We start from the raw sequence: 20,745 nt of genomic DNA, 5'->3' as shown, positions 1-20,745 counted from the left end.
AGTAAACCAAGTCTGCTCAGTCTTATTCCCCATCACCCGGAATGACTGATTTGCTTTTGGAAAGCCAGATTGGGCATGGTCTCTTTCGTGACTTTGATTGAGTGGAAGGATGCGGGTTAAGTCCTGCGACAGTGACTCAACAATCGGGGATCAGTAACTATCACACAAGCCAAAGTATGTATATGTGGGACACGTTCATTTGGAGAACCATCTAATGAGCGAACAATGGAGTTCATCTGAAATGTTCTTACGAGAGTTTAAAAACAACATTTATTTTGTTTTGCCTGTGTTAAGCACAAGTGTTAAATCAGCATGGGATTCCTGCAAATGATTGCCTTGATGCAGTGAGGAATTACCCCTGTATTTTTATGGTCAGGTTTTTGTCTGTCTTGATAGTCTTCTAAGAGCCCATTGTATTTAAATGTCCAAAGCATCCCGCAATTACATTTCCATAGCGCTTACTGATGCTAAAAAAGAGAGCGGAATGTGTGTGAATGTTTTAGTCAGTTTGTTTGTGGATCGTTTGTGTGTGTGTCTTCAATATGCCTCGCTACGTGTCTGTTTTTTAGGAAAGAAACATCACCATAGGTTTGAGTGGGTTTAGGAAGAAGTCAGCATGAAATGGATTTTCAATTAAAAAAGGCAATTTAGCCGCAGTTTGAGAGGATGGCTCTTGCTTCTTTCTGGATGGGCAGATTTGCATAATTGTCCCATAAGCCCTGAATTAGCATCTGTAAATCTTAATTTGATAATGCATCTCTTCGTCGAGGTGGCAAGACGGAATTGGATTAGGGTCTTAATTCTCATTAGTGTTGTTTGACAAAGATCCTTTTCATAACATCAAGATGTCATCAGCTGAAATTTGAAGGAAATTAATTCATTTTTATAGCGGCATATTGGTCCAGGGCCATCTTCACAATTTGGTTATTTTCCCTTTCATCAAATCTTCCGTTCTCTCTTTAAACACTTCACCTCAACTCTTGGCTTTAATATTGTTTGACATTCACTGGTGTCATATGTGACTATCATTTTAGTGACTATCATTTTAGCTGATTGAATGCCTCCTCAGTATTCCACTCATGGGGCTCTTTTTGAGTGTCTTTCAATCAAATATGCTGGTCCCTAAAGATCTAAGAAAATCCTACAGTGAATTGTTTGTCTTATTTTCATCTGTTGAAAATAATTTTATTTGTGATTTTATTTTCAAAATAAAATTTTCATAATGGTTCAGCCAAAATAATATATAATGCTAGGTGCATAGTTACTGCCTGCATTCTACAGGATGCAGAGCATTGGCAATGTTCCCACCTCTGATATCTGTATTCTCTCTTTTTTTCAGGAAACGAGAATAAACTGCATCCGAATAGCCCGGAAAGGTAAGTCAACATTAATATTTTTATTGACCAAAACGGTGACCTTGTATCTATCTCCCCGGGTCTCTGAAGTCTTGTAGGCTTTACTGTAGCATGTTGACCTTACACTCTAAATGCAACTCCAAAGATGAAAATATGTGTTGGGTTCAGGTCCAAACACTTGTCTTTGTGCTGGTATTCCAGACATGTACTGTTGATGGAGTTTAGCATGTGGAAGAAGAAGGGGGATTTCTCTGAAGATCCATGCTGTTTAGTGTTGAGGCCGACTCTTGCCTTCAGAGAAAAGGACAGCAAGCAGGGAGAGATTAGAGATCAGGCTTTCATCATGTTTGTTTGGGGGGACACAACCATATCAAAGGCAGTCCCACTGTTCCCGTCAGACAGCTACACTACTCGGAGGGGGAGAGAAACATCTGAGGGCTTTTGGCCCCTGTCTGCTCAAGAAGGGCCCTTGACATCAAAAACACAGATGGAACTACCTGAGCCCATCAATATGAGCAATGTTTCTCCCCCCTTCCTCCCTCCCACTCTCTATCACCCTGCCACAGGGACTCAAATGGAAATGAAAAGGGTATAGAAATTGACTTCTGATGGCACGACAGGCCGTTGTTCTCTGTTGGATCGTGCTGACTAAAAGTAACGTATTTATAGTTATCATAGTGCTGCAACAGTAAGCTAGTCTTGCTAGTAAATTGACTTGGCAAGGTGCACTTTTCGGTGAAGGCCTCTTTTTGTGACTGAGTAATGAAAGAGACCAGGCTCCTTGAAGCATGAATCCAAAAGGCAAGGCAAGCCATTTTAGCTCTGCGTCTCACTCCATCTGCTCCTCACAGACACCCAGTTGGGCTTTGATTAATTACGCCTCGACACATTGATGAACATTACACAGTACATGTCTCTTTTCTTGAGCACATACTGTAGGCAGTGAGAGAGAGAGGGAAAGAAAACATAAAGGGCCTTGATGACAACCCTATGAAAATGTATTTGAACATTCAGCCACATTTGTGTTTTAACTCCCCAAATAGCTTTCAAATGAGTTATTATCAACTTTAGCTATTTTTTAGTCAGCCTTTTAACATCCTGCTTGAAAAACAGGAAATAGTATGGTGGCTGACAGGGTTAAGTAAGAAGACCAGCTTTAGAAACTGATGGAACTAAACTGACAAATAGGATACCCCAGATCATTTTAAATGTCAAGGTACAACACATCAGTGTCAGTGGTTAGTCATTTTTTATCTATGTGATCCCTCTAACGCTAAAAATGGTTGCTGCTGCATCAGCGCATTTTACTGGTCGTGAAGCGTTACTTTTCAACAGCCTATGATCATCAAAGTGCAGGAAAATTATTTGGTTTTAGATAACAAAGCTGGAGATTGCATATCAACTTCCAGGTGACAATTTAATGAATAATTTCTTGGCTGCTCCCAACACAACAATAGACTTCCATTTATCCTCTAAGTGCCAATTTCCCCACTCTCAGCCAGCTGGTAGGTGTATGGATTAATGTGGAAAAAATGTAATGTTTGGCTAATAGAAATTCCCAGACTAAGTGTGGCAAGATGATCCTATCTGTCCAGGGTGTCAGTTAAATAAATATATTTTTTCACCCGCAGCCATGTTATTAGGATGAAAAATATAGGCCTGCTCCTGTATTTCACATGATGAATTGAAGTTATATATGGCTTCTCCATCTCTCTGTGTTGGTAGTGTAGCAAATAAAGGGTTCGAGTGATAAATGGCACATATGTGAGAGCAGATCTAATAAACTGGCTCTGCCCTATCACTAAAATGGCCACACCGGTCAGAACTAAAGATCACAAAATGGCCGACTGCCAATTCCCAGAAGCAAGGGGAACCCTCAGAAGGTGGGGCCGACCCACAGATAAAGGGTCAAGACAAACCAGGAAGAGGGAGAGAAAGGGCTGGAAGGATCTGTGAACCATAGATAAAGAGACGATATATATCGGCTGGATTTACCGTGTATGAGCTGGACTGTTTGGACGTGCCTGTTGGCGTTTGGATCTCGACCTACCGAGAACCCTGCTTATCCTTGCCTGTGGCCTGCGTGGACCAGGATGGAGAAACAAACATACAGGTACTGTCCTGTTCGAAATAACTCGTTCTGAGGTGATTTAACGTGAAAGTTTCCTACGTAATTTGTGACAAACGCTCCTAATCTTGAAGAGATTTGCCACACCTGGTGGAGAATGCGGGCAAATGGACTAACCATACCGCTGGTTAGGTAGAGAAAAAAAATGTTCAGTTAGCACTCCAAAGGGGAGTCAGTTTTTTTTGTGGCTTTGTTTGGTTATGCCAGTTTTCCTGGGATAATGAGTATGGAGGGAGCCATACGGGCCCTGTTACAAGCGGCGGCCGCCCAACAAGAGGCAACTTGAGGTTAACATCATTGAGCTCATCATGATTCAATGCAAATGTATCAGGACACGTTACAGGTCCAGCACCGCACCAACCAGCTGCTCAGAGAGGAGCAAGAGAGAAATATCTGGGAGTTAAGAGAAGGCCTATAGGAGCTAGCGGACCAAATTGGGGCTCAGTTACCAGCTGCAAATATCCAGAGGCGGGCCAATAATTTTCTTCAAGGAATGACAGAGCAGGATGATGTGGAAGCATATCTCACCACCTTCAAACGGACGGCAGAGAGGGAGAGGTGGCCAAAAGAAGAATGGGCAGTGCTTCTGGCACCATACCTGTCAGGGGATGCTCAAAAAGTGTATTTTGACCTGGAGTTGAATGATGCACAGGATTACGATAAACTAAAGGGAGAGATTCTGACTAAACTGGCAGTGACCGATACCGCTCCACCAGTGGTCCTATCGACCTGGACAACACCCCCCGAACACAGATGTTCGACTTGATTCACCTGGCACGGTAATGGTTGCTACCGGAGACCCATTCATCAGCCGAGGTCGTCGAGACCATCGTACTCAACCAGTTTCAGCGAGATCTACCTCAAGAAGTTCGACGATGGGTTGGCCAGAACGAGGTACTTTCCACCAACCATCTCGTGGGCCTGGTTGAAGGGTATTTTATGGCAGGAACAGCTGAGCAGGCACAGGAGGAAAGATCCCCATTCCCCAGGCCTGGGCGAACCAGCGAACAGAGTAAGACTGTCTCAACATTTGGAGGGGGAAGAGAGCAGTGTGGGACTGCGAGGAAAGAATCACAATGGGACCAAGACACTACGGGAAAAAGCCGGAACTGGGGGTTGAGGCCCCCCCCCCGCGAAACCTTATTATCTGTTACAATTGTAATCGACCGGGAAATATTTCAGCCTACTGCCCTATTAAAGAAGTGAAAAAGAAAAAGCTGGTATATGGTATGCATGTCCTGTTGTAACCACTGTACTTGAATGATCAAAAAACAAACATATATGAAGGTTGAAGGGATTCCGGCAGTATGCTAACCCTGGTCATTGCAAACCTAGTGCCGACTCATAAACTGGATACAAGTCAGGATATCAGTGTGACGTGCAATCATGGGGATACCCGTCTGTACCCCATAGCCTCTGTCTGCATACAAACCGAGGACGGTCTGCTGGATTGTGAGTTCGGCGTGGTCCCAAAGATGCAATATGATGTAATACTGGGTAGATACTTTCCTAACTTTGCGAAGTTAGTCCAGAAGAATGGCATATTTGAGAAGCCATCAACCATGACCAAGCAGGAAGTAGCATGTAGCCTTCAACCCAAGCCAAGAAAAGGGGTCTCCCAGGGGCCATCCTCACAGGTGCTAGTAGGGGAGGATGAGGAAGAAGTGGCAGACCTCGTTGATAACGAGCAGCCCTGTACTATTGGGGCTGGTGATCAATCTGAATCCAGAGGACGACTATCAATAACCAGCAGACCTGGCAGGGTCCCTGACTAATTTCGGGATGGCCCAAAACCAGGATCCAACCCTGCAGCAAGCCAGAACAGATGTGCAGGTCGTAGATGGTGCTCCCATAAATGATGGGATGATGCCTAATAGTTTTCTCCACTTCATCATGAAAAAGGGTTTGGTGTACAGAGTCTCAAAAATAAGGGTTGATGTGGTGGAACAGTTGTTGGTCCCCACCCTGTACCGGGGGACAGTACTGGATCTAGCTCATGGGCACATTCTAGGTGGACACCTTGGTATCGATTTAAATCCTGAGACCGGATTGTAGTGAGGTTTTACTGGTCAGGAATTCAGGCTGAAGTGGCTCAGGAATTGTGGAGAGTGCCAGTTAATCTTAGGGATCAAATCCCATTAACAGGATTGAATTGACAACATCCAGTGAAATGGCAGAGCCCCCCACAAAAAAAATACTATAAATATTAAACTTTCATGAAATCACACATGCAATACACCAAATTAAAGCTACACTTGTTGTTAATTCAGCCGCTATGTCAGATTTCAAAAAGGCTTTACGGCGAAAGCTAACAATGCTTTTATTTGAGGAAAGCACCCCATCAAACAAAGACAGACAATCTTCATTCAACCCGCCAGGCACGACACGAAACTCAGAAATAAAGATATAATTCATGCATTACCTTTGACAAGCTTCTTCTGTTGGCACTCCAATATGGCCCATGAACAACACAAATGGTCCTTTTGTTCAACTAATTCCATTGTTATATATCCAAAATGTCAATTTATTTGGCGCGTTTGATCCAGAAAAACAGTGGTTTCAACTCACGCCACATGACTACAAAATATCTCATAAGTTACCTGTAATCTTTGTCCAAACATTTCAAACAACTTTAGGTATTTTTTTAACGTGAATAATCTATAATTTAAGACGGGATAAACTGCGTTCAATACCGGAGGAAAACCAAGTGTAGCGAGCGTTTCTGGTCACGCGCCTCTATCAAACAGTACACTTCACTCGACCGATAGGAACTGCAAGCAACTGTCTTAGACTTCTAGATTCCCAATGAAAAGAGAGTGACCTAAAATGTATTTTTTCCGGGATGGTTTGTCTTCCCGTTTTCGCCTGCCAAATAAGTTCTGTTATACTCACAGATATCACTCAAACAGTTTTGGAAACTTCAGAGTGTCTATTCAAATCTACTAATAATATGCATATCCTAGCTTCTGGGCCTGAGTAGCTGGCAGTTTACTTGGGCACGCTTTTCATCCGGACATGAAAATACTGCCCCCTAGCCCAAAGAGATTTTAAGAACTCCCTGACCAGCTGTTAACTTCTTCGATATAGGGAGCGCTCTTTTAATTTTTGGATAAAAAAACGTTCCCGTTTTAAACAAGATATTTTGTCACGAAAAGATGCTCGACTATGCATATAATTGACAGCTTTGGAAAGAAAACACTCTGACGTTTCCAAAACTGCAAAGATATTATCTGTGAGTGCCACAGAACTTATGCTACAGGCGAAACCAAGATGAAATTTTAAACAGGAAATGGCCCAGATTCTGAAGGCGCTGTGTTCCAATGTCTCCTTATATGGCTGTGAATGCACCAGGAATGAGCCTACACTTTCTGTCGTTTCCCCAAGGTGTCTGCAGCATTGTGACGTATTTGTAGGCATATCATTGGAAGATTGACCATAAGTGACTACATTTACCAGGTGCCCGCTTGGTGTCCTCCGTCAAAATTATTGCGTAATCTCCAGCTGCGTGCGTGTTTCCATTTTCTTCAGAGGATAAACACAACTGCCACGAATGATTTATCATCGAATAGATATGTGAAAAACACCTTGAGGATTGATTCTAAACAACGTTTGCCATGTTTCTTGTTATTTCTTATTATTATTATTTGCCATGTTTCGATATTATGGAGTTAATTTGGAAAAAAGTTTGCCGTTGTAATGACTGAATTTTCGGGGGTTTTTCTTAGCCAAACATGATGAACAAAACGGAGCGATTTCTCCTACACAAATAATCTTTTTGTAAAAACTGAACATTTGCTATCTAACTGTGAGTCTCCTCATTGAAAACATCCGAAGTTCTTCAAAGGTAAATTATTTTATTTGAATGCTTTTCTTGTTTTTGTGAAAATGTTGCCTGCTGAATGCTAGGCTAATGCTATGCTAGCTATCAATACCTCTTACACAAATGCTTGTGTAGCGATGGTTGAAAAGCATATTTTGAAAATCTGAGATGACCGTGTTGTTAACAAAAGGCTAAGCTTGTGAGTGAATACATTTCTTTCATTTCATTTGCGATTTTCACGTTGCGTTATGCTAATGAGCTTGAGGCTATGATTACGCTCCTGGATCAGTCTACTACCCATCAGATACTGGGAGATGAATTCACCTTTCAGCAGGACAATAACCTAAAACACATGGCCATATCTAAAGAACACTGAGGTTGCTTACCAAGAAGACAATGAATGTTCCTGAGTGGCCGTTTTAACTTAAATGTACTTGAAATTCTATGGAAAGACTTGAAAATGTTTGTTTCGCAATGACCAAAAACCAATTTGACACAGCTTGAAGAATTTTGAAAAGAATAATGGGCAAATGTTGCACAACACTCGTGTACAGAACCCCAAGGATTAACATCAACGGGGCTGTAGTGGAGCGGGTTGAAAGCTTCAAATTCCTTGTTGTCCACATCACCAACGAACAATCATGGTCCAAAGACACCAAGACAGTCGTGAAGAGGGCACGACAAAACCTTTTCCCCTCAGGAGACTGAAAAGATTTGCCATGGGTCCCCAGATCCTCAAAAGTTCTACAGCTGCACCATCGAGAGCATCCTGACCGGTTGCATCAACCGCCTGGTATGACAACTGCTTGGCATCTGACCGTAAGGTGCTACAGAGGGTAGTGCGTATGGTCCAGTACATCACTGGGACGAAGCTTCCTGCAATCATTTAAGTCCAGGAACTATATAATAGGCGGAGTCAGAGGAAAGCCCATAAAATTGTCATAGACTCCAGTCACCCAAGTCATAGACTGTATTCTCTACTACCGCACGGCAATCTAGGACCAAAAGGATCCTTAACAGCTTCTGCCCCAGAGCCATAAGACTGCTGAACAATTAATAAAATGGCCACCAGACTATTACATTGACCCCCCCCCCCTCCCAATTGTTTTGTACAGTGTTGCTGCTCGCTGTTTATTATCTATGCATAGTCCCTTCATCTCTACCTACATGTACAAATTACCTCAACTAACCTGTACCCATGCACAATGTCACAGTACCGTTACCCCCTGTTGTATAGGGGCTTTTAAGTTAGCATTTCACAGTAAGGTTATATTCGGGCACATGTGACAAAGTTTTATTGGATTTGACAATCCAGGTGTGGAAAGCTCTTAGAAACTTACCCAGAAAGACTCACAGCTGTAATTGCTGCCAAAGGTGCTTCTAGAAAATATTGGCTTAGGGGTGTGAATACTTATGTAAATTTGATATTTCTGTATTTCATTTTCAATAAATTTGCACACATTTCTAAAACCATGTTTTCACTTTGTCATTATGGGGTATTGTGTGTAGATGGGTGAGAAAAACAAATATATTTAATCCATTTTGAATTCAGCCTGTAACTTAACAAAATGTGGAATAAGTCAAAGAGTATGAATGCTTTCTGAAGGGAGGCTGGCTGAATTAGTTGTACCTGTCACCCTTGTATGTCAAGCAAACTTGTGATACACAAAAAGTTTACCGGTGATACTCGTATATAGAACTCCAAGGATGTATCCATTTTGTCAGGGGAGACACAAGGCTCAGAGTCCATTAGTCTACGTGACCTGTACACCAATGACATCTATGGTAATTATCTGAATAAATGTAATAGACTGTAAAAACATTAGTGTCAGTGTACATACATGGCTGCTAAAACTTTGGGACTATCCCCTAACATAAACAGTACTTGGTGATTTTTCATTAAACATTCTGCACCAACCACAAACCTTTCCAAAATGTACTGTAAGAGTTCTCCCCCATAGGGATGAGGTCAGTAAAATGCCCCTGGGCCTAGGGAAGGAGAGGGCTAAAACATGGCTTCTTTTCCCTTTCCTCTGCCCCAGATCTCATTTTGCCCTTGTGAGCCTCTTTATTCCAACCGCTAGCTAGATATCTAGACCTCTTTCCTTAGGCCAGCTCTGACTTTCTCCTCCACTAGAGAATGGCTGTGCAACTGTTCCTAAAGGCACAGTCAGGCTGGTTGGGCCATAAGGACAGGCTGACACTACACAGAGAAAGTAGATAAGTGGGTTCCTGTTACAAGACATAAATAGCTTCTTGCTTCCAATGAGTGTAGAGCTTTGTGCCAATGAGATGAGTAACTTGCTATTATAATAATGGCCTTGACCATATTTTACAGACACTGGGACACCTTGAGATTATACTGGGGAAAGGGGAGTACCTAGTCAGTTGCACAACTGAATGCATTCAACCGAAATGTCTTCCGTTTTTAACCCCTCTGAATGAGAGAAGTGCAGGGGACTGCCTTAATCGACATCATTGGCACCCAAGGAGCAGTTGTTAACTGCCTTGCTCAAGGCCAGAACAGCACATTTTTCCACCTTGCCGGTTAGGGGATTTGAACTAGCAACATTTCGGTTACAGGCCCAATGCTGTCATCAGCTAGTCTACCTGCCACTGTACTTGTGTTGATTTCAATTAACCACACTATCATCTTGGATTTAGATTAGTATTGTCTTGGATTTCTTCCACAAAAAACACTTGTTTTGATGTGGCATTAAACATACTGCGGTTGTACAGAATGTCTTCAAGCAAAGTCACATTCATTAGGGCACACAATTGAAAACGAAAAGGTCCAGGTAGGCACTCTATTTCAGTCTGTGTTCTTCTGTTTGGTGCAGTGTGGCAAGTGTGGCAAGTTTATGAAGACCATCCACAAAACATTCCCCCAGTCCTAGACAACTTTTATCCCTGGCCTCATACAGTATATCTCAACCCTCCTATCCTGTGCATCACTCGAAGACACAAAGGGCTTTTGTTGTCGTAGGAGACACAAATCTTTCCCCGTGGCTATTAAAAGAGCAGAGAAATAGCCAATATGATTTGCCTATTGAAAAGCTCTCACATGACAGTGGTCTGTTTGTCTCCCATCCAATTATTTTGTCTAATGAACACAAGGTGTCTATTTTAGCAGAAGCTGATGCGCCGATGAGGTCATGGTGAGTCTCTATTGGCTGTTTAAAATGTGGGCACCACACACCCTTTTTGTAAATGTTTTTATTGTGCATTCTGGTAGCCAGACAGTTTGGATATGTAACAATTGTCCCTTGAATCCCACTGCAATAGAAATAAATTCAACCGTGCATATGAGTGCACAGATGTGGCGGTGAAGAGTCAGTCTGTTTTGAAACATTCTATTTTTTCTCAGCGGTCAGGGTGTTAGTGTGAATGCAGCCATTGTGATGTTACGAGTCAGGATTTGACAGAGTGATGGCTGTTGTGTATGATAAGCATAGATGATTATTGACCTGCATTTTTTAAGCCTGTATATATCTTTCTTTCTCTGTATCCTTTTTTCTGCCCCCCCGCTCTCTGTCTGTATCTCTCCTTCTGTTTCTCTTGCTCTCTTTCTACCCCACTCTCTGTCCCACCTCTTTTCTCTCACTTTATCTCATCTCTGCTTCCCCCCTCCTCCCTTCATCACTCTCTCTCAGCGGCCTGTAAGGACCACCGACGGGCTCTGGAGGTGTCCCAACACTCAGAGGAGATGGGGCTGATCCTGGGGGTGTGTGCTGGGGGCCTGGTGGTGCTCATCCTGCTCCTGGGGGCTATCATCATCATCATCAGGAAGGGGTGAGTCACTGGCCCACATTTTTATACCACTTCTCAGTCCTCACTCTGTTAGCCAAATAGGTAACTTTCCTCAGAGGCACATGGTAAATTATTTGTTTCCTATTCTCTGGACCACACAAACCATGCTTGTGTATCTGTAGAATGTTGGTGCTATTTTTTAGATTCTACCCTTGAGTCTTCCCTAGAACTCGTATTTGCCTTTCAAAAGGGCCAGGTCGTGTTGGAGAGGGAGAGAGAGATGCACTACCGTTCCCTTATGGTGTATCAGAGGGACCACACCGTTCTCATCGGCAGAGCTTATCTTAGTGTGAATGATTTAATTAAATGCAAATACAATTTAATTACACATGCCGGGCTGTGGCGTGACCCATAAATGAGAGGTTAATTGAGAGGGAAAAGGTGTGCTTAAGGTGGATAATTAGCCTAGCCACTAGCTCCCAAAGGTCTCACCTCCCCGCAGGTGGTGACAACGAGAGGGTCGCCCTACACACCTTTTATGGTGGCATATGACTCAGATGTTACACCCTACTCATATACTCCCTTTCACAGGAGTGACTTGACACAGTGAAGTTTTTTATTTTTATTTTAGTTCTATACTTGACACGTTTGGATTTGAAATCAAACAATGGTATTTTCATCCATATCGGGTGAACCGTTTAGAAATTATAGAACCTTTTGTACATAGTCCCAACATTTTAGAGGAGCAAAAGTATTCGGACAAATTCACTTATATTAAAGCAAATGTGTATTAAAGTAGTCAAAAATAAGTATTTGTGTTCCCAAATTACTACATCAAGCTTGTGACTCTACACATTTGTTGGATGCATTTGCTGTTTTTTGGTTGTGTTTCAGATGGTTTTGTGTCCAATAGAAATGAATGGTAAACATTTTGTAAATAAGAGTAGAATGTTTCTAATCACTTCTATGTGAATGTGGATGCTACCATGATTATGGATAATCCTAAATTAATGTGAATCATGAGTGAGAAAGTTACAGATGCACAAATATCATACACCTAAAACATGCTAACCTCTCACCATTACAATAACAGGGGAAGGTAGCATTTTTTGGTGGGTATGATATTTGTGCTTCTAACTTTCTGCACTGTAATCTCATTGTCATTGTTTGAGTTCAAATCCAAACTTTTGGAGTAGAGTCAAAAGACAAAAAATGATTTACTGTCCCAATAATTTCGGAGAGCACTGTATATACCCCTAATTCTTGAGGGATATTTAAATGCCTCGTGAGCTTAGTTCCAACCCCATCATAACTCAGAATCTGGTCTATGCTTGTTCAGGTGATTACGTCATGAAGCTAGTTGAGAGAATGCCAAAGGTGTCCAAAGCTGTCATCAAGGCAAAGGGTGGCTATTTTTTGATTTGTTTAACACTTTTTTTGGTTACTACACAATTCCATAAAGAAAAACCCTTGAATGAGTAGGTGTGCTAAAACTGTTGACCGGTAGTGTACATTTACACATTGAGCAGGGATGTTGTAGGGAGAACTCAGTTCATATCGTTTCCAGTCTATTAATCAGTAGCTCTCTGTCGCATTTGCATGGGTATGGAGAGGATATAATTAAAGGTTCCTGTTGGTTCCGGTTAAAAATGCCTTACCAGTGTAACAAACATACTGTGGGTGGCAGGTTCACGGTTAAGAGCGTTGGGCCAGTAAACGAAAGGTTGCTGGTTCAAATCCCCGAGCCGGCAATGTGGAAAAATATGTCGTTCTGCTCTTTTAGCAAGGTAGTTAACCCCCAACAACTAACTGCTCCCCAGGTGCCGATGATGTCGATTAAGGCAGACCCCGCACCTCTCTGATTCAGAGGGGTTAAGTTAAATGCAGAATACATATTTTGGTTACATGCATTCAGCTGTGCAACTTACAAGGTAACCCCTTTTCTCTATATACACCTCCAGGTTAGGTTTACCTCCAATGTACTCACATCCTACCTTACCTTTGTCTGTGTGCCCAGAAACCTGCTCCTTTTACTCTCTGTTCCGAACATGCCAGACGGCTAGTTCTTATAGCATTTAGCCATACCCTTATCCTACTTCTCCTCTGTTCCTCTGGTGATGTAGAGGTTAATCCAGGTCATGCAGTGCCTAGCTCCACTCCCACTCCCCAGGTGCTCTCATTTGTTGACTTCTGTAACAATGCATGCCCCGTTCAAAATATGTAGAACTAGGAATAAATATAGTCTTGGTTCACTCCAGACCTGTCTGCCCTTGACCAGCACAAAAACATCCTGTGGCGTTCTGCATTAGCATCGAACAGCCCCAGTGATATGCAACTTTTCAGGGAAGTTAGGAACACATATACACAGGCAGTTAGGAAAGCTAAGGCTAACTTTTTCAAGCAGAAATTTACATCCTGTATTACTAACTCAAAAAGTTCTGGGACACTGTAAAGTCCATGGACAATAAGAGCACCTCCTCCCAGCTGCCCATTGCTCTGAGGCTAGGAGACACTGTCACCACTGATAAATCCACTCTAATTGAGAATTTCAATTAGCATTTCTCTACGGCTGGCCATGCTTTCCACCTGGCTACGCCTACCCCGATCAACTGCCCGGCACCCTCCACAGCAACCCGCCAAAGCCCCCACCATTTCTCCTTTACCCAAATCTAAATAGCTGATGTTCTGAAAGAGCTGCAAAATCTGGACCCCTACAAATCAGCCAGGCTAGACAATCTGGACCCTCTCTTTCTAAAAATTATATGCCGAAATTGTTGCAACCCCTATTACTAGCCTATTCAACCTCTCTTTCGTAATGTCTGAGATTCCCAAAGATTGGAAAGCTGCCGCGGTCATCCCCCTCTTCAAAGGGGGTGACACTCTAGACCCAAACTGCTACAGACCTACAGTGGGGAGAACAAGTATTTGATACACTGCCGATTTTGCAGGTTTTCCTACTTTACAAAGCATGTAGCGGTCTGTAATTTTTTTCATAGGTACACTTTTAACTGTGAGAGACGGAATCTAAAAAAAATCCAGAAAATCACATTGTATGATTTTTAAGTAATTCATTAGCATTTTATTGCATGACATAAGTATTTGATCACCTACCAACCAGTAAGAATTCCGGCTCTCATAGACCTGAGGGATCAGTGAGGGATCAGCCCAGAACTACCCGGCAGGACATGGTCAATGACCTGAAGATAACTGGGACTACAGTCTCAAAGAAAACCATTAGTAACACACTACGTCGTCATGGATTAAAATCCTGCAGCGCACGCAAGGTCCCCCTGCTCCAGCCAGCGCATGTCCAGGCCCGTCTGAAGTTTGCCAATGACCATCTGGATGATCCAGAGGAGGAATGGGAGAAGGTCATGTGGTCTGATGAGACATAAATAGACCTTTTTGGTCTAAACTCCACTCACCGTGTTTGGAGGAAGAAGGATGAGTACAATCCCAAGAACACCATCCCAACCGTGAAGCATGGAGGTGGAAACATCATTCTTTGGGGATGCTTTTCTGCAAAGGGGACAGGACGACTGCACCGTATTGAGGGGAGGATGGATGGGGCAATGTATTGCGAGATCTTGGCCAACAGCCTCCTTCCTTCAGTAAGAGCATTAAAGATGGGTCATGGCTGGGTCTTCCAGCATGACAACGACCCGAAACACACAGCCAGGGCAACTAAGGAGTGGCTCCGTAAGAAGCATCTCAAGGTCCTGGAGTGGCCTAGACCTGAACCCAATAGAAGATCTTTGGAGGGAGCTGAAAGTCCGTATTGCCCAGTGACAACCCCGAAATCTGAAGGATCTGGAGAAGGTCTGTATGGAGGAGTGGGCCAAAATCCCTGCTGCAGTGTGTGCAAACCTGGTCAAGAACTACAGGAAACGTCTGATCTCTTTAATTGCAAACAAATGTTTCTCAACCAAATATTAAGTTCTACTTTTCTGATGTATCAAATACTTATGTCATGCAATAAAATGCTAATTAATTACTTAAAAATCATACAATGTGATTTTCTGGATTTTTAGATTCCGTCTCTCACAGTTGAAGTGTACCTATGATAAAAATTACAGACCTCTACATGCTTTGTAAGTAGGAAAACCTGCAAAATCGGCAGTGTATCAAATACTTGTTCTCCCCACTGTATATCTATCCTACGCTGTCTTTCTAACATCTTCAAAAGCCAAGTTAACAAACAGATTGCCGACCATTTCGAATCCCACCGCACCTCTTCCGCTATGAAATCTGGTTTCAGAGCTGGTCATGGGTGCACCTCAGCCACGCTCAAGGTCCTAAACGACATCATAACCGCCATCAATAAGAGACATTACTGTGCAGCCGTATTCATCAACCTCGCCAAGGCTTTCGACTCAATCACCACATTCTTATTGGCAGACTCAACAGCCTTGTTTTCTCAAATGATTGCCTCGCCTGGTTTACCAACTACTTCTCTGATAGTTCAATGTGTCAAATCGGAGGGCCTGTTTTCTGGACCTCTGGCAGCCTCTATGGGGGTGCCACAGGGTTCAATCCTCGGTCCGACTCTCTTCTCTGTATACATCAATGATGTTGCTCTTGCTGCTGGTGATTCTCTGATACACCTCTACGCAGACGACACCATTCTGTATACTTCTGGCCCCTCTTTGGACACTGTGTTAACTAACCTCCAGATGAGCTTCAATGCCATACAATTCTACTTCCGTGGCCTCCAACTGCTCTTAAAAGCAAGTCAAACGAAATGCATGCTATTCAACCAATCACTGCCCGCACCTGCTCGCCCGTCCAGCATCACTACTCTGGACGGTTCTGACTTAGAATACGTGGACAACTACAAATACCTAGGTGTCTGTTTAGACTGTAAACTCTCCTTCCAGACTCACATTAAGCATCTTAAATCCAAAATTAAATCAGGAACTGGCTTCCTATATCGCAACAAAGCATCCTTCACTCATGCTGTCAAACATACCCTCGTAAAACTGACCATCCTACCGATCCTCGACTTCGGTGATGTAATCTATAAAATTGCCTCCAACACTCTATTAAACAAACTGGACGCAGTCTATCACAGTGCCATCCGTTTTGTCACCAAAGCTCCATACACTTACCCACCATTGTGACCTGTACACTCGTTGGTTGGCCCTCGCTTCATACTCGTCGCCAAACCCACTGGCTACAGGTTATCTACAAGTCTCTGCTAGGTAAAACCCCATCTTATCTCAGCTCACTGGTCACCATAGCAGCACCCACTCGTAGCACGCGCTCCAGCAGGTATATCTCACTGGTCACCCCCTACGCCAATTCTTCCTTTGGTCGTCGTTCCTTCCAGTTCTCTGCTGCCAATGACTGGAAGAAACTGCAAAAATCTCTGACGCTGGAGACTCATATCTCCCTCACTAGCTTTAAGCACCAGCTGTCAGGGCAGCTCACAGATCACTGCACCTGTACATCGTCCATCTGTAAACAGCCCATCTATCTACCTACCTCATCCCCATACTGTATTTATTTATTGCTCTTGCTCCTTTGCACCCCAGTATCTCTACTTGCACATTCATCTTCTGCACATCTACCATTCCAGTATTTAAATTGCTATACTGTAATTTCTTCACCACCATGGCCTATTTATTGCCTTAACTCATTTGCACTCACTGTATATAGACTTTTTGTTTTCTTTTGTTTTACTGTAATATTGACTATGTTTTGTTTATTCCATGTGTAACTCTGTGTTGTTGTATGTGTCGAATTGCTGTGCTTTATCTTGGCCAGGTTGCAGTTGCAAATTAGAACTTGTTGTCAACTAGCCTACCTGTTTAAATAAAGGTGAAATAAATAAAAATATGTAGCTTATTAAAATACACTATATATACAAAAGTATGTCGACACCCCTTCAAATGAGTGGATTTGGCTATTTCAGCCACACCTGTTGCTGACAGGTGTATAATATTGAACACATAGCCATACAATCTCAATAAATAAACATTAGCTGGCCTTACTCAAGAGCTGAGTGACTTTTAATGTGGCACCGTCATAGGATGCCACCTTTCCAACAATCAGTTTGTCAAATTTCTGCCCTGCTAGAGCTGCCCCAGTCAACTGTAAGTTTTATGTTTATTATGAAGTGGAAATGTGTAGGAGCAACAATGGCTCAGCCACAAAGTTGTAGGCCACACAAGCTCACAGAACGGGACCGCTGAGTGCTGAAGCGCATAAAAATGGTCTGTCCTCAGTTGCAACACTCACTACAGAGTTCCAAACTGCCTCTGGAAGCAACGTCAGCACAATAACTATTCGTTGGGAGTTTCATGAAATGGGTTTCCATGGCTGAGCAGTAAGCCTAAGATCACCATGCTCAGTGCCAAGCGTTGACTGGAGTGTTGTAAAGCTCGCCGCCATTGGACTCTGGAGCAATGGAAACGCGTTCTCTGGAGTGATGAATCACGCATCACCATCTGGCAGTACAACGGACAAATCTTGGTTTGGCGGATGCCAGGAGAACACAACCTGCCTGAATGCATAGTGCCAACTGTAAACTTTGGTGGAGGAGGAATAATAATAAATATTCATTAGACCACCATAAATAAATAAATATATCAGTCATTATATTTTCTCTGTGATTTCTTTTTTTTCCATCAACCGTTCCATCGCATCTTAAACTTCTTACTGGGTGTGCACTAGGACCTGGGGGAGACTGCTGCTGCATGTGCTCGTGACTGTTAGGCCTACTTGTAGCTAACATTTTGGTTAACGTTAGCTACTTCTGTGGCTTGAGACTGCTAGCTAACAGTAAACTGACAGGAAAAGGCTCTGACAGGATGAATTCATGCAGATAGGCTACGATGTGAATTTGTGGTAAGTTAGAACAGAGAATTCACTACTATAGACTTTTGTCACAATCAAAGCTTTGTTGACCAATACGTTTTTATTTGAGGTTTCCTGTTACAGTGTAACAGATGTTGCGAGCTAGCTAACCATTAACGTTGTCTTTTAAATTCGACATAAGTTATGTTGCGATATCTAATTAACGTTGTATTTAATGTAGTTTTGCTATCTGTGCCACGCTATAAATGAGACATGCACATGTCTTTTCAAACTCAATTGCTTTCATTCAGTAGGCCATTGCAAAACAATTTTCAGTAGGTCATGTGTAGAAAAGGTGACATAGTGTTGATCACAATGTCATTGTATTATCCTCAATTTCTCAACTGTAGGCTAGCTAACAACTAACATTAGATGGATATACGGAAGTTCTTCAAGAGAGGCAGTGCCAGCAGCTCTGCCGAAGGCCAATCCGGCAAGAAAGGAAGATTTGACCAGTTCAAACAAACAAATTAAAATTTAAACTGATTAATCACCTATTAAGCCTTGAGTTATTGCAAATATGAGTTTAATAACAATACATGTCAAAACACAGACAAGAATGAGGGAAAGAAGCTGGCAGGGCTGAGAGGGCTGAGAGCATGTCTGATGAAAGTTAGTGATACAACAGTTGTTTAAGCTTTCAGTTAAGAGGGACAACAAACAGATCCAGAGAGGGAGGGACAACAAACCGATCCAGACAGGGAGGGACAAACAAACAGATCCAGAGAGGAAGGGACAACAAACAGATCCAGAGAGGGAGGGACAACAAACCGATCCAGAGAGGGAGGGACAACAAACCGATCCAGAGAGGGAGGGACAACAAACCGATCCAGACAGGGAGGGACAAACAAACAGATCCAGAGAGGGAGGGACAACAAACAGATCCAGAGAGGGAGGGACAACAAACCGATCCAGAGAGGGAGGGACAACAAACCGATCCAGAGAGGGAGGGACAACAAACCGATCCAGAGAGGGAGGGACAACAAACCGATCCAGAGAGGGAGGGACAACAAACCGATTCAGACAGGGAGGGACAACAAACAGATCCAGAGAGGGAGGGACAACAAACCGATCCAGACAGGGAGGGACAACAAACAGACCCAGAGAGGGAGGGACAACAAACCGGTCCTGAGAGGGAGGGACAATAAACTGAATTAGAGAGGGAGGGACAACAAACCGATCCAGAGAGGGAGGGACAACAAACCGATCCAGAGAGGGAGGGACAACAAACCGATCCAGAGAGGGAGGGACAACAAACCGATCCAGAGAGGGAGGGACAACAAACAGATCCAGAGAGGGAGGGACAACAAACCGAATGAGAGAGGGAGGGACAACAAACTGAATTAGGGAGGGAGGACAACAATCCGAATTAGAGAGGGTGGGACAACAAACCGATCCAGAGAGGGAGGGACAACAAACAGATCCAGAGAGCGAGGGACAACAAACCAATCCAGAGAGGGAGGGACAACAAACAGATCCAGAGAGGGAGGGACAACAAACAGATCCAGAGAGGGAGGGACAACAAACAGATCTAGAGAGGGAGGGACAACAAACCGATCCAGAGAGGGAGGGACAATAAACATATCCAGAGAGGGAGAGACAACAAACCGATCCAGACAAGGAGGGACAACAAACAGACCCAGAGAGGGAGGGACAACAAACAGATCCAGAGAGGGAGGGACAACAAACCGAATTAGAGAGGGAGGGACAAAAAACAGATCCAGAGGGGAGGGACAACAAACAGACACAGAGAGGGAGGGACAACAAACCGATCCAGACAGGGAGGGACAACAAACCGATCCAGAAAGGGAGGGACAACAAACCGATCCAGAGAGGGAGGGACAACAAACCGATCCAGAGAGGGAGGGACAACAAACCGATCCAGAGAGGGAGGGACAACAAACCGATCCAGACAGGGAGGGACAACAAACATACCCAGAGAGGGAGGGACAACAAACAGACCCAGAGAGGGAGGGACAACAAACCGATCCAGGGAGGGAGGGACAACAAACCGATCCAGAGAGGGAGGGACAACAAACCGATCCAGACAGGGAGGGACAACAAACAGACCCAGAGAGGGAGAGACAACAAACCGATCCAGAGAGGGAGGGACAACAAACTGAATTAGAGAGGGAGGGACAACAAACCGATCCAGAGAGGGAGGGACAACAAACTGAATTAGATAGGGAGGGACAACAAACTGAATTAGAGAGGGAGGGACAACAATCCTAATTAGAGAGGGAGGGACAACAAACCGATCCAGAGAGGGAGGGACAACAAACTGAATTAGATAGGGAGGGACAACAAACTGAATTAGAGAGGGAGGGACAACAATCCTAATTAGAGAGGGTGGGACAACAAACCGATCCAGAGAGGGAGGGACAACAAACAGATCCAGCGAGCGAGGGACAACAAACAGATCCAGAGAGGGACAACAAACAGATCCAGAGAGGGAGGGACAACAAACAGATCTAGAGAGGGAGGGACAACAAACCGATCCAGAGAGGGAGGGACAACAAACCGATCCAGAGAGGGAGGGGCAACAAACCGATCCAGAGAGGGAGGGACAACAAGCAGATCCAGAGAAGGAGGGACAACAAACAGATCCAGAGAGGGAGGGACAATAAACATATCCAGAGAGGGAGGGACAATAAACATATCCAGAGAGGGAGAGACAACAAACCGAATTAGAGAGGGAGGGACAACAAACAGACCCTGAGAGGGAGGGACAACAAACAGATCCAGAGAGGGAGGGACAACAAACCGATCCAGAGAGGGAGGGACAACAAACTGATTCAGAGAGGGAGGGACAACAAACCGATCCAGAGAGGGAG

The 20,745-nt window shown here is 43.6% G+C and overlaps 1 protein-coding gene across 5 annotated transcripts in view; it reads left to right on the top strand.

Annotated features, from left to right (window-relative positions):
• The window catches only part of ptprub (protein tyrosine phosphatase receptor type Ub), a 374,285-nt gene that overhangs the window by 273,577 nt on the left and 79,963 nt on the right, over positions 1-20,745 (top strand). For all 5 annotated transcript variants that reach the window (XM_064945224.1, XM_064945228.1, XM_064945226.1 and 2 more), the window contains exons 13-14: positions 1,340-1,376; positions 10,957-11,095. In XM_064945224.1, coding sequence (XP_064801296.1) covers positions 1,340-1,376; positions 10,957-11,095 — 176 coding nt within the window. The remainder of the gene's footprint in view (positions 1-1,339; positions 1,377-10,956; positions 11,096-20,745) is intronic.

The sequence above is a fragment of the Oncorhynchus masou genome, chromosome 29, assembly GCF_036934945.1.
Source record: "Oncorhynchus masou masou isolate Uvic2021 chromosome 29, UVic_Omas_1.1, whole genome shotgun sequence".
NCBI classification, from domain to species: Eukaryota; Metazoa; Chordata; class Actinopteri; order Salmoniformes; family Salmonidae; genus Oncorhynchus; species Oncorhynchus masou.
Note: the sequence above shows the minus strand (reverse complement) of the source record. Positions and strands in the feature narration are given on the sequence as shown.